Source organism: Urocitellus parryii, chromosome 4 (assembly GCF_045843805.1).
Source record: "Urocitellus parryii isolate mUroPar1 chromosome 4, mUroPar1.hap1, whole genome shotgun sequence".
NCBI lineage: Eukaryota > Metazoa > Chordata > Mammalia > Rodentia > Sciuridae > Urocitellus > Urocitellus parryii.
Window position 1 is genome coordinate 72,965,527 of NC_135534.1, and position 15,127 is coordinate 72,980,653.

General features: G+C 35.1%; 1 protein-coding gene across 1 annotated transcript; it reads left to right on the forward strand.

The window, feature by feature from the left end:
• The first annotated feature begins 625 nt into the window (after nt 1-625).
• On the forward strand, nt 626-14,276 carry Ddias (DNA damage induced apoptosis suppressor). The gene is made up of 6 exons (XM_077797295.1): nt 626-674; nt 836-964; nt 7,475-7,636; nt 8,757-8,874; nt 9,805-12,301; nt 14,083-14,276. The coding sequence occupies exons 2-6, from the start codon at nt 852-854 to the stop codon at nt 14,274-14,276; spliced, it is 3,084 nt and encodes a 1,027-aa protein (XP_077653421.1). The 5' UTR covers nt 626-674; nt 836-851.
• The last annotated feature ends 851 nt before the right edge of the window (nt 14,277-15,127 follow it).

The following is a 15,127-nucleotide window of genomic DNA, read 5'->3' on the forward strand; positions in this document are numbered from 1 at the left end:
TAAATGCATATGTACAATAATTATAGAACATGATTGGTACTTTGAAGGATAATATATCAGGCTGGGATTGTAGCTCAGTGGTAGAGTGCTTGCCTCACACAAGTGAGGCCCTGGGTTCTATCCTCAGCACCACATAAAATAAATAAATAAAAATAAAGATATTGTATCCATCTACAACTTTAAAAAAAATTGTTTTTTTAAAGGGAGGATGGAAACTAAGGGAGGCAGTGGGCAGTGCCTACTTGATATAAGGTAGGGCTCCAGAGGCAATCACATTAAAGTTGAAGCAAAGGAGCTAGCTATGCTAAGTCCTATGGAAGAACATTCTAGACAGAGAACAATAAGCACAAAAGCTCGAGAAGTCAAATTGTTTTGTATATATGAGGAACAGAAAGCAGGTCAGCATGGCTTGAAATGCAGTGATCAAGGAGGAGAGTGATACAAAGTGAGCTCAGGGAGTTGGGCAAGGGCTAGACAATCTGACTGTTGTAAGGATTTGAAGCTTCATTCTAAATAGCAAGATTTTAAGCAGCATTTTCAGGATAAACATTTGCCCTATTTTATTTCCCTTAGCCCACTGGTGGATGCCATCTGGACCATCTGGACCTGGATTTTGGAGGACATAAGAAAGGAAGATGCCATTTCCATCATTTGTTGCACTGTCAAGGAGTCAGGTTTTAAAAATAATGCATTTTTTGTGTGACCTTTTTTCTTCCATTCCCTTATATCGATACCACACACACTACTTTATTCTTAAAGAGATTGTCATGTGCCTAAGAAAATAATGAAACCAAGGAATACCTATCTTCGTCCCTGTGACTATTTTGTTTTGTAGGCCACAGTGTGAACGCATGAATAAAAGAAGAAAATTTCTTCTTGGCTCAGTACTTGCTCTTCAGAATTCGAGTTTTATATATCCATCATGTCAAATGTGCTTCTCTCGGATAATCTTTGTGTCCAAAAGGTAAAAATAAAGCCTCTAAGCATGAGAGAGGAAATATATCAGTACACAATATAAACCTTCTTCTATGGTACAAGGACAAATAAAAACTAAATTCATTATATGAGGACATTAGATTCTCTCAGTGATTCTCAGAGTTTGGTTCTGCTGTAAATCCCAGAATAGAACTGGCCAGTAATCCACTTTCTAGAGAGAAATTTCAAGTCACTGTGAAGTCTCTACTAAGTACCTACCTCAGGGGGAAAAAAAAAATAACTTCTCGGGAAGCAAGTCACAATCCTGGTATAAAATCTTAGCCTACTTCTTAGAATATCCCTGGGTATTAAGTAAAAGGTTTTTTGTTTGTTTTTGTATGACTCTCAAATTATTTAATACATATATATAAAAACCTTGAAAATAGACACTATGTTATTCATGTTAAGTGTCCTTTATCTGAAATGCTTGGAACCTAAAGTATTTCAGATTTGGGGTGTTTTAGATTTGAGGATATTTACATAGACTTTACTAGTTGAGTATCCTAATCCAAAAATCTGAAATCCAAAATGCTCCAAAATCCAGAACTTTGTGAATGCCATGTCAGTACTCAAAAATTTCAGCTTTTGGAGAATTTTGGATTTCAGATTTTCAGATTAGGAATGCTCAATCTGTAGTGATTTTTATTATTTAGCACTAGAATGGTGTTGGGAAAAAAAAGTCTTTATCATATTCAACTGCAGACCAAGTATAGCTGAGAATCCAAGATCCTCCTCTGATCTTTATAAAGTAGAATTGACAAGTTAGGTTTGGAGGGGCTGGGATTATAGCTTAGCAGTAGAGCACTTGCCTAGCACATGTGAGGCACTGGGTTTGATCCTCAGTGCCACATATATAAATAAAGATATTGTGTCCATCTTTAAAAAAGAAAAGTTAGGTTTGGAGTTCTTCAAAAATACTCTCTCTGACTGGAGAAAAGATTAACATATCTAGTAAATAGTTAGTAGTATATAAGTACAAATAGTGTGTCAACAACATTCTTTTTTTAATTAATTTTTCTTGGTTCATATTAGCTATATGCAACATTAGATTCATTTTGATATGATTATAAATATGTGGATGCTGATTTGCTTCACTTCATTCCTCAGTACTTGCCCTTACCTCCCTGCCTCATTTTAGTCAGATTTTTTTGCTGCTATGATCAAAAGACCTGACTAGAAAAATTAGAGGAGGAAAAGTTTATTTGGAGGCTCATCGTTATAGAGGTCTTAGTCCAAAGATGGCTGACTCCATTCTTTGGGGTCTTTAGTGAGGCATACCACCATGACAGAGAAAAGCAACTCGAGGCATGATTCCAGGAAGCACAAAGAAAGAGTTCTCTTCACCACAACAAAATATAAACCCAAAGGCATGCCCCCAGTGACATACCTCCTCAAGCCACACCCTGCCTTCTTTCAGTTACCACTAAATTAATCACTATTGGAGAATCAATTCACTGATTGGATTATGGCTCTCATGGCCTGATGATTTTACTTCTAGACCTTCTTACATTGTCTCATACATGAGCTTTTGGGAGACACCTGCTGGGACCTGCACGGCCAAACCCTAGAAACTGGCAAGGGGCAATGGAGGATTAAGAAAGGCACAAATATTTATAGAGAGAAAGGTGGGACAATAACCTCTGATGGAAGAACTGTGACCCAGAGCTAGCTCAGCACATTATTATATAGGGTCTCACAATAAGAAAGTTAATATTCTTTGTGCACTAAAAAGTTACAGAACTAGAAACATTTTTGTAGCTATTCTACTATTGCAATGCTAGGAACATCCTGTTATTTCCTGCTATACCCATGAAGCCAATTGTCCAGAGTTTCTGCAAAGCAGACAGGCTTGAAAGTTGTAGCACTTGCAAGATATTGTGGTTATCTTGTTATGCTCAGAATTCTCTATTCCCAGCAGCTGGTGTCTGAGCTCAAAGTCGGACACTATTATTGTTTCATACCTTTGCACATAACTTGCTCAGGCAGGGCTTTACCCTCATTCCTGAGCAATCTGGTCCTGTATCTTTGCACAGAAAGTTCCCAGAGCAAAGCACAGCCACAATTCTGAGGCAGTCAGAGCTCATGATTCAAGTCACTGCTCTCCATAGATACTTAATATCTAAACCATAATGCCCTCCAACCTCCCCTGTTCCCCTGCCTCTGCTTTACTGATCTTCTGCCAGCAATATTCTTAACTAGTATTTTTCTCTAGTTAACATCAAACAGGGAAGGGGAGAAGGATTAGCAGTTCTAACTCACATTTAGGATTAAGGTTGTCCTTGCATAGTTACCACTATTCCTTTATTTAACCATGCAAGTTCTCATATGTAAGCTCTGAGAGAAAGACCCTGTTTGTGTGATTCTTCATTAAATCCGTGGCATCCAGCCTGGGGCTTAGTTCATAGAAAATGCTCAACAAATGTTTGTTAAATAAATGAATAAATGGCAGCATAATAGTGCCTACATTATCTTAGGTTCACTCATTTTCAGGTTCCTAACTATCATTTGAAACAACTAAAAGCCATGGGCTATTTGTCTTATCAAGATGGATTCTTAGAAACAGCATGGTATAATGGAACAATTTCAAGCTTCAGAAAACACAAGTGAGCAGATAGGCTCTGACACTTACTAATTGTATGACTTTGGGCAAAATATTTAACTTCTATGGATCTAATTATTTATAGAGATAATGCACAGCAATCTCCTATTATATTTCATGACATATTAGGATCTCCAAAATATTAGTCATTATTGTAAAAAGTTCCACTGTAAGTATACATTACCTATTGCAGTATATCATGGTGATTAAAAGCATGATTCTGTGGAGCCAGACTGCCTGGATTCAAATCCCAGCCTGGCCACTTGAACTGTGTGGCCTTGGGCAAGTCATTTAAATTATCTGAGCCCAAAAATGGGGAAAGTTACAGCTGTCTTATAGGGTTCTTACAAGGATCAAGTAAGATATATACATAACATGCTTAGAACATTTGATACATAATTAGTAATATATGTATAATATGTAATTATAAAATATGATAATCTTCAAAAATGTAGGTTAAATAATAATGCCATTGTTACCTCTTTAGACTGGTGATAATATATAACATACATGAATGTTTATTATGTGCCAGGCACTGTGCTAGGAGCTTTGGAGACTTTTTAATACAAAAGACTATGAAGTAGATGCTATTGTTAATGCCAGTTTAAAAGGAAACAACTAAAACTTAGAAAAGTTAAGCAATCTGCCCACACATCCAGCTAGTCAGAAACATTTAAGTCTAAACTATCTGACTGCTGTCTTCACTCATAATCAACATATTACCTCCAGATTAGCAGTGGAATTTTTCTCCAGAATGATACCTCCCCTTCTTTTTCCCAGAGCTGGAAAAAGAGCTCTGACTGAACCATTGAGTTACAACAAACACCACAGCATTTGGTCCTTGCCTGTGGAAATGTAGATGATTATGGAACAATTACTTGTTCTCTATATATATTACATTGGCAATATTACAGAACCAAAGAATCTACTCCCATAATATCTGCTACTTTTTTTTCTTCTCTAATTTTGTTTCTGCTCTTTCTTTTTTTTTTTTCCCTAACTTGAAGTCAGTCAACATAGAAAACAGAAGAGACTGCTTCCCAAAGATTTTATTTGACCTCAAATTCTTAGTGCTGATAGCCATAATAGGTGTTTTGTGTTTTATGGTGTTAACTTTCTTCTTTTTTCTTTTTTAAACTTCCAATATTAAATGGGTTTTAAAACTATTCTTCAGAGACCTGAAGTTCTATGGAGGTGCTTCTTGAAGGAGACGGATTAAACTAGCAATGGTGGATAGTATTGAGTACTAGTAGGTTGGGCTCTGGAACCCTTACCTTAGTTTCAATAAGACATTCATTTTCATTCTCATTAGGGTTCCAAATTATTGTTGGAAAAGGATTTCCTGATATAAAAACATAGACATACAAATATAAAAACTATTGGGGCTGGGGAAGGCATAGCTCAGTCATAAATGTGTGTGTGGGGGGGGGTTGTATATGTTGGGGAATTGATAGAGTTTGTGTACTATCCCAAAATTATGAGCAAGGGAGGGGATTTATCAATATAAGCTATCCATCCAGCCCAAATATGCAAATTGCCTGTTGGCTTAAGGGGATGCATAATCCCTTTAGTCTATATCTACCTATTCTCCTCATCACCATCCCCAACCACCCAAAAAAGTTAGTATTATTTACTTAATTAAGCAAGTCAAATTGAGTTCCACACATAGATCATAGTTTTCTTTGGGGAGATATAGTGTGTAGAAGCCTTAGGGATACTTTTTTTTTTAACGTGGTACTGAGGATGGAACTCAGTGCTTTACACTTTAGGTATACTTTTTTAAACAATTTTTTATTACTTTGTAGTATTTAGTGTAGTCTGGATCTATAAGGGACATTGTGTGATAATCGCATAGTCTGGATGTTCTTAACCTGGAATGTAAATAAATTGTAGGTGTGGATGCTTCCTTCAATGTCCAAGATATGTAAAATATTGTGTAATTGACTGTAAATTTTTTTCTAAGAGAAAAAGTCAGTTGCTTTAATCAGATTTTCAGAGGATTTCAAAGCTAAGAAAACAGATTTACTGATCTCATAAATTCTACTTCTGGGCTAAATATAGGTACACTAGGAAAATAATGAAACTTGGTATTTTAGTTTGGACCAAACAAAAAGGTTTAAAACTACAGTAGTCATTTCAGATAGATCTGCGCAGAGGCTTCTTCAAGTTCAGAACTATTTTCATAGTAATTCTAAGGCATTATTTGCCTTTTTCACTCTCATATGTGTACAGTGGAATTTACCAAAGGCCAGGTGACCTGTGATATCACAGTAGATAGAGCAGAGAAGTGGAACATGTGAATCCAGCTACCTTTTTATTAAGCCAGATTTTAAAGAGATTTGCAAAATGTAAAACACTGCCTGTCTCTTCTCACTTTTTTAAATTTGGGAATAGACAGTTATGTATTATGAATGAAAATATGTTCTAACCAACCATGTAGTGGGTTTATTATTTTTAATAGATTAATGAAAAGATATAAGATGAACAAGTTCTGGGGTTTAATGTACAGTATGGATTAGGATGGATGTGTTCATTTGATTGTGGTAATCACATGTATTTCAAATCATCATATTGTATACCTTGAATATATTCAATCTTTGTCAGTTAAGTATTTTAATTAAAAAATATAGGTATTATGCATTGTAGTGCAAAACATTATGTTAATTATTCAAAGATTTACTAGGAATTTTACATTAGACCTTAATGCATTATTAATGCATAACCTTTAAAAAATTTTAATGCATATTTGAAACGGTTCATTTCACTAGAGGTTGGTATTAATGAGAAATGGTTTTATCCCCCAAAGTGAGTCTGTTTATTCTATGACCAGCATACAGCACAAGAGTCCAGAATATTTCAGTATGATTACATGAATTGATTAGTACAGATCTATCCTCGGTATGACAAAAAAAATAATTAACACCAATCTATGATAGTATATCCAAAACTGACCTTATGTGAAGGCTTTTTGGAAGTTACTTTGAGAAATAAGGATTTTATACTCCCTCTAGTGGCTGACGGCAGTCAAGTTTATACAGCTATCTTTAACATTACTTTCTTTTTGCACTTTGCCAGTCTATTTTAAAACAGATCACTAGCAACATGAAGAAAAAACAAAGTTGTAGTATTATCCATTACCATAATATGTTTTAAAGGATCAGTTTTCCTAAATTAAGAGCATGAAAAATGGAAATCAGAATTATATTATTTTAAACTAGAAAAGAGGGAAATGCTAAGTAGAAGTGACAATAATCACCACAGTGGGAAAGCAGACAAATTCATTAGTTTGGCAAGATTTATACTATTTTTTTAAATTTATCTCATTTCATCTTTCCTCAGGCCTGGATTTTACAAATAAGGTACTCCAGATTTCAGGAATATAATATCCCAAGAACAGACAGCAATACACTTTATGTATACTTTTTGACTAAAAAGTATTTGGCCACAGTTGCACATTGTCTTGAAAACAAGTTAAATCACATGGTTTTTTTATATATAATTTTTGTAATCTGATCAATTCTCAATATATTCCAATGGATTAAAGATAGTAATTTTTTATAATGGTAAGAAGAATGCAATTAGCTAAGTACTTTGGGTATAAATATTTAAAGAGTACATGTTAGTCTCATCCTCTCTCATGCATGCATACACAGTTATTCATTACTTTGCTATGTTTGGCATGCATTTCTGTCAGTTTGGAGATACTTAATTTGAATTAGCAAAGCTAGCTATTAGGAACAGAGAAATTCAAAACAAGTTGATCATAAATAGTTTAAGAAGAATGTAAATTACTAGGAGTATTTCTATGAGAACTATAATTTAAATTTTTACTTTTCTTGGTTTTTGTAATATAAAAAAATATTTAATGAAAATTTCTATACTTTTTTCCCCACTCTTTAGATCTAGTTGTCCAAAATGTGGCTCCACTGGTGAAGCTGAAAATGCCAGCTACAGATATAAACTCTCTTTGAAAGTTGCAGAATCAAATAAATTATTTGCTATTACTGTATTTGGAAGCTGCTTAGACACATTTTTTGGTCTGACTGCCACTGGTTTACACAGGTAAGAATATTTAAAGCATTCTTTTTTCTGACTGCTCCTTTAGTATGCCAATTTGAAGATAAGTGTTTTAAGGTGAGATACATTTAGTAAAAAGATAGCCTGGCGCGGTGGCGCACACCTGTAATCCCAGCAGCTTGGGAGGCTGAGGCAGGAGGATCACGAATTCAAAGCCAGCCTCAACAAAAGCAAGGCACTGAGCAACTCAATGAGACCTGTCTATAAATAAAATACAAAACAGGGCTTGGAATGTGGCTCACTGGTTGAGTATCCCTGAGTTCAATTCCTGGTACCCTTAAAAAAGATAGTCTTTTAACCTCAGATCATCAGTTTCCTTAAGTAATAATCACGTGAGAAAAGGGGGGAAATACTTATCTCATGAGTATGTATCATGTTGATGTTATACCAAGCTTCTTTCATTCAGGGTAACTAAGCTATAATTATTAAAATATTAAGTTAGAAAACTAATCCAAGATACAGAAACTTAGATAAGAAAGTAAAATCATTTCAAACTGAAAGATGATCCAGACTGAGGTTAACATTCAGGTGTTTGAGGATCCCTGAGGCAAGAGAAACTGTTTAAGGGAATAGTCCTGTATCAGAAGTTGAAATTTTGTCATTTCTTTCATTTGCTTTATAATTTCATCTGTATAAATCTAAAAAAACATGAAAATGGCAGATTTGTGTAAGCAATTGAACATTTGACCTTCTGCTTCCCCTCCCCCCAGTCACTTGACAGAAGAAAGCTATTCCATGTTTTGTAGTTGAGGGCAAACTGATTTAGAAAAAGGGACACTACAGGGACTATAGCCAGAATTGTTAGGGAAGAGGAAAGGCTGCTACCCCCCACTGTTGCCTCTATTTTTTCCTAGTATAATTGCTGGGCCTGGTGATTAGACAAGTATGTGTTTTATTCACACTGGATACATTGGAGTTTTGTAGGGTTTTTATTTTTTCTATGTTATGAGAAAACTAGAGGGAATAAAATGCTTAGTTTATAAAGCTACTTTCTTTTTCTGTATGTAACTGAAGTTTCCTGCCACATTTTCAAACTAATTGTGTCTACTAATGTTATTGCAAATTAGAATTTTCAAGTTCTTCACAATTTTTATTTTCTTTCTAGGTATATTCAGGATCCTAATAAAATCCCGGAAACACTGGGCAGTGATGTAACTCAGAACCTATTAACTAAAGCTGTTGAAACTTGTTTTGTCGGACAAAGCTTTATTTTTGGAGTGACGGTAATGGATACTAGTTTTCTTTTAGAGTTTTGTTAGCATTCCGATTGTAATGAAATGATTTGAATTTTCTAAATAGTTTTTAGAAGTTATATATAAATTTGAAGGCCTGTAGAAGCACTTTATACTGTGTAAATATAGCCTATAGAAGGTCTGTTTAAACATCATATGTCACAACTTCCTCTTTCAAATGTCAGAAAAGCCCAGTTCAAATGCTTTCTGAACTTTAAAACTAGGAATTTATTATGAATTTTAAAAACTCAGATATTTTATATTTATTTCACTCTCCAAAATGTGCTCAAGTTATATGGTACAACTGTAATTATAAAAGAACCTGTAGAAGGAGTAAAAGAATGTACTGACTCTAAAGGAGTAGTTTACTGTCTTATGTATACTGAAGGGAATAAAGAATTTTGTCCACACGAGAATCAGGGTTTTAAAAGAAGGAATAGAGCAGTCCATAGCTGAACAGTGAGGAAAAAAAAAAAAAAACAGAAAAAAGTGAAGCCAAGTGATACAGAGCTTTACTTTGTTAAAATCTTGGGTTTGGTTCTTCTCTTTTCTTCCTCTTTCTTTCTCTCCCAAATATAATGGGAGCTAACCTTTATTAAGCAACTCATGCTAAATAACAATTCTCCATTTTTATTCTTGTTTAAAAAATGAGAAAACTAAGGCTCGGGGAGGTTAAATAAATTGCTCAAAGCTTTAACACTACTTAGTAAATACTGGAACCAAGATTTGAAGAAAAGTCTCTCTATTCCAAAGTGTATTTCCTTTTGTATATGCCATTCTGCCTGGAACACTAAAGGAAGTGAAATTAGAGGGGGTAAGGGTTATAGTTGTATCTGCTTTAACCTTTTAAATTCCTGTTTACTTTTTGGATCAAAGGAGGAACATTTTCTTTTCATTTTAATTTATTTACTTCTTTCACAGAATTTTGAAAAACAATATGGAAATGGTTCAGGTTCTAATAACTTCTTACCACATTGCCATGGCCACAAAAGAGAAGTCAGAGCACTAGTCGCTTGTCAGATTCTTCTACCAAACCCCCATGTTGCGGGCTTTACTGTCATTGACTACTTTCAGCAGCTTTTGCAGACTTCCAGTTTCAGGAAACTTCACTGTGCCTTCCAGGAACCTAATAGTCACTTACTTGCTTTAGATCATTCAAATAGTGATCTCAGCAGCATAAATGGCTCTGAAAGCACTTCCTATTTTTCGGAGCTCCACAGCCAAGATGATTTTTCAAGATTCTGGCAGCCATCACTTGAACTCACTTCCATTGTTTCACCACTAACAGATAATGATGATTTGTCAGCTTCAGAACAAACAATGGCCATTAGTTCTCTTCATCAAAACAGAAAGTGCATCTCCTTTGCAAATGTTACTAGTTCTAGCAGTTGCTGTGATCCCGTTCAGGGTTCGTGGAGACTCATTTCATATATGGATAAAAAGAGTACAACAGAAAAGATGGATGAGGAACTTGGCTTACAAGCTAATCAACCAAGTACAATTCATAGCAATCATCATGAAATTAGAGTTACTGACTTTAATTTATTTCCTTTGAAAATACAAGAGCCACTTGAGTCAAATAATGCAGAATCCTTCCATAGTCCAGTGAAAATTAACAATAGTTATTCTCAAAGTGAGATTAAATGTTATCCACATCATGATGTAAATACCACCACTAGCCTTCAAGAAATATCTGCATATTGTCCATCTTCATCATTTAGAACTGGGGAGAGAACTATCAATTCCCATGATAATGACTCTATGATTTGGGATGATCTGCCATTCTCTGAAAGCCTGAACAAATTTCTAGCGGTTCTTGAAACTGAGATTGCTATATCCCAAACAGATGCCAGGAAAAAGAAACATGACGTAGATAATGACATCAGTAAATTCCTTGCAGACCACAGCAGGTTATGTGTGACTCCCCAGAGAACTGCTGAAGCTCTGTATTCATCACCTATAGTTTTAAGATCATCACAAGCTAAAGTCAAAACACGCTGTAGCAAAGATAACTTCTTTTCCAGCTGTGAAGCAAATCTAAGTCCTGTTATTCAAAAGGAGTCAAAATCAGATAACACAGCAGAGGTTGTCTCTATAGGCAATAATGGAAGGGATATTTCAGAATATTTTCTCCCAGACCCTTATCTTTCAACTCTATTTCCATCTTCAAAAGATTTAGAAACAACAGTTAAAAAGACTATCAGGATTCTACCACATAAGGATGAAATTTCACTTAGGCCCAGTACTTCAGAGAATGACCAGTTTTGTCTCAGTGTCAAATATTTTAGTGGAGAAAAGTCATTTTCAGAAATGAATGAAGAGTTGACAGCTCCATGTTCTAGAAAGTGCAATGATGTTTCTGATGTTTGCATATTAGGAAACAAACAATTTTATAGGTCGCCAAAGAATCAAGGTGACAGTTTTACAATTTGTAAGAAACTAACATATTCTTTAGAAACTCTTTGTAATAGTACAAGTACAAATACATTGAAAGAAATGCCTTTTGGACATATCGATAATAACTTAACACAAAGCTATTCTGATCATGAAGATAGCTACAATGCTTCTGCTGATCTCTTTGATGATATTGCTAAAGATGTGGCCATTGCAACAGAAATTATCAAAAAACCACAGGATATTTTGTTACAGTGGGAAACATCCTTGACAGAAAATCATCTTGCAGAGCCTGATTTTTCAGTAAGATCACTTTCTGACAATTCCAGCAAAACTTCACAAAAATCATCCTTGCAAAGCCTATCTACCTCTAAGTATCTAAGAACATACTCTCCTCCACCTCATTTTCAGTCAGATTCAGAATGTGACCTTGAAGAGAGCCAAGACTTTGTTCCATGTTCACAGTCAACTCCAATTGCAAGATTCCACCAAAAAATTAATGGGATAAATGAAGCTTTCAAAAAATTGCCTGCCTTTTATTCAGATCTTGATGCTAAACATAAAAAAATAAGGATTTCTCCTGAAAATGACAAACAGCCAGCCACCCCAAGCTGCTCAAAACACATGAAAACACATAGCCAGAAATTCAGAAGCCCGGAGATGTTCAGCAATTGTAGTATTTCTGAGTGTCTTGAAACTGATATTGAGGAATGGGTCCCTCCTACCACAAAAAAAGATACGCTTGGATTCCAAGTCATAGGTCTAAGGAAGTGCTTTACTGCCCATAATTCTCCTGATCAAAGAGAATTACCAAGAAAGAAACTAAAGCAAGTCAAGCAAAGAACTGATGTATTTTTAGTCAAGAAAAAGTTTAAGAATATGTCAACAGAAATAGTTGCAAAACAGAAAACTCCTAAATATAGCTGTAAACAGTCAGGCTGGATTTCCAAAGAGTCAATTCTTGGACTTGATTGTTTTTCAGAAGTCAAATATTGCCTTCCATCTTCAGTTTCTGATACTAAAAGTACTTGGTCACCTGAATTGTTTTCATAAAAAGTCACCTGAACTCAGTTCTTCAACTTTTAAGTAAAAAAGGTAAATCTGTTTGGAAACTTCCCTCCAGTGGCATGGAGAGCATTCTTTACATTTTGAATACTCTGACAGAAGTAAATAAGAAAGGGACTGTACTGGGTCTTTTAAAGTGTAAAACCATATCCCCCCCCCCCCCGGTTTTATCCAGAATACTGTTTATTTAGATTATTGAGCACTTTATCTTATGTTGATTACAGATAGTAATATTGTTAATTTTGCTTTTTAAAAGTATTTGTTAAAATCAGAAAATAAAGCCTTTGGAAATCAAACATAAAATCTTAACTGTTCAGCTGAGATCTGGTATTTTCTGATCCAAGGTTTGTAATGGGTGTTACACACATAGATATTGCTATGGGAGCATGAAAGAGAAGTGGTTAACCCAGCAGGTAAGAAGAAATCAATAAAAACTTACATTTTTAAAAGTTATATGCACAGTCATTTTTTAATAAATATCCATTGAATGCTTACTACATACCAGGTACTGTGCTTGTTATAGAAACTCAAAAATGAAAGTTAGGCCCCCTTAATTCAAACTCATTGTCTAGTAGAAGTAGAGTGATAAAACAACTGGACTATGTTCTTTTTTTGAGGGCGGGGGGGGGCATATTATGTTCTATGACAGAAGATAAACTTGGAATGCTCATAGAAGCCAAAAAAAAGGAGTAGTTTCCACACTCCAAGCAGCACTTCAGCTGTGTCCTGTGAAATATTTTACAGTATCCCTGGTCAGCTTCTATTATGTTTTGGATATGTGGTATCTTCCAAAATCTCATGTATGAGACATCTCAAAAAAGTTTAGAGGTAAAACAAATAGGTTTGAAAGCCTTAACCTAATCAATGTATTAGTCTATTTGAATGGATTAACTAAGTGGTAACAATAGGCAGGTAGTGTGTGGCTAGAGGAGGTAAGTCCCTGGGAGCAAGCCTTTGGAATATAGATTTTGCCTATGATGAGCGGTGCTCTCTACTTTCTGGTGCCATGTCCTGAGCCACTTTTTTCCACCTCACTCTTCCATCATAACGATCTGCCTCACCTTGGGCCCAGAGCAATGGAGCCTGCTGCATATGGACTGAGACCTCTGAAACTGTGAGCCCTAAATAAACTTTTCCTCCTCTAAAATTGTTCTTATCAGGTCTTTTGATCCCAGCAGAAGAAAAGCTGACTAAAACAGCTTCCTTTGTCATATCTCACAGAAAATGATTCCAAATCTTCACAATCTTTATGCCACCAAGCTATTGCTATTCTTTTCTTACTTCATGAAGAGTATTAAGATCACCTGGTATTCCCTGAACTTCCCACACCCATACTTACTTACTTGTCTGTAGTCCCCCATAACTTCTTTCCTACAGTCTAAGAAAATGATGAGCGCCATATTGGTGCTAGTCTATTTGTACTGTTATACCATTACATTCATCTTTGTTGGGATCTTATTCCAGAAAAACAAAATATATACCTACACCTCCTGTATTTTACCTTCTTGCTCATCTCCCCCCCAGCTTTTTATTTTGATAATTTGCAAGTACAATGGCTAAAAGAATACTACAGTGTTACAGCATCTAATCATACCATCCAGATTCAATTATCTTTAAATTCTGCCTTTTCTATATGCTTATTTCCCCCTCCCTCTCCCTCTCCCTCTCTTGGTATGTCTGTCCATGTACACACATATACATATATGTGTATATGTTTTTGCTGGACTGTTTAAAGATAAGCTACAGCTCTCCTGGATCACAAGTTTGATCTGATGTATGCCAAATGTGCTTTTGTTCACTGGTATGTGGGTGAGGGGATTGAGGAGGGAGAGTTTTCTGAGGCCCATGAGGACATGGCTGCCCTAAAGATAGATTATGAGGAACCTGGCATAGATTCTGTTGAAGGAGAGGATGAAGAAGAAGGAGAATACTAATTACCTGTTCCTTTCAGCTCTGTAGCATGTCATATTTCCAGAACTTCAGCTTCAGGATTAGCTAACAGGCATTAAAGTTTACTGATTAAATTGTCTTCTCTCAATCATGATCATCTCTATCTTTTTTCATATGTACCAGTAAGATCTTTCTATAGTGCCTCAAAGTCTTTAAAGAAAAAGTTAAAAAAATTAAATAAATAAGCTGCAGATACATTTTATCCCCAAATAGTTCTGCATTAATTTCCTTAGAAAAGCTTCTTTCTTTCTTTAGCCCAATATCATTACATTCCTTATTTTAATTTGATCTCTTTGAACCTCCTCTGTTTCTAAGATATATTCTCATGGTTTCTGATTTCTCCTAATTTCTGCTCTTCTTTAATCAGGTTCCACCATAAGGCTTTTTTTTCCCCCAAAGCCTTGTCTAATTTAATTTAAAATATTTACAAAAGCTATGAGCCCATGTAGAGTGGTTTATCAGTGAAGATTTAGAAAAATGAGTAGAAAAGAGATACATGTTTATTGTCTAATCTGTATATGCAATAATTCTTAATAAACAGACATAATCTCTAAACTAGGAAATATCCTATGTTCTTTTTGTCACATGTAAATTTCGTATCTTCCACTGCAATAAGAGTAGTAATGTTGTTAGGATTCACAGTGCAATGACTCTTCGGAACCTATTTGTATTTAAATATATAGATCTTGCTTCTGCAGTTCCCTAATACCATTATTTAATGCTGATTACATTATTTATGATGCTGCATTCATTGTGCCACTGTTAATACTGTCTTCCAGTGAGTCTCTCAAGGTGAATTAACTACATCAATAATGATTACAGAAAATGCAAGTTC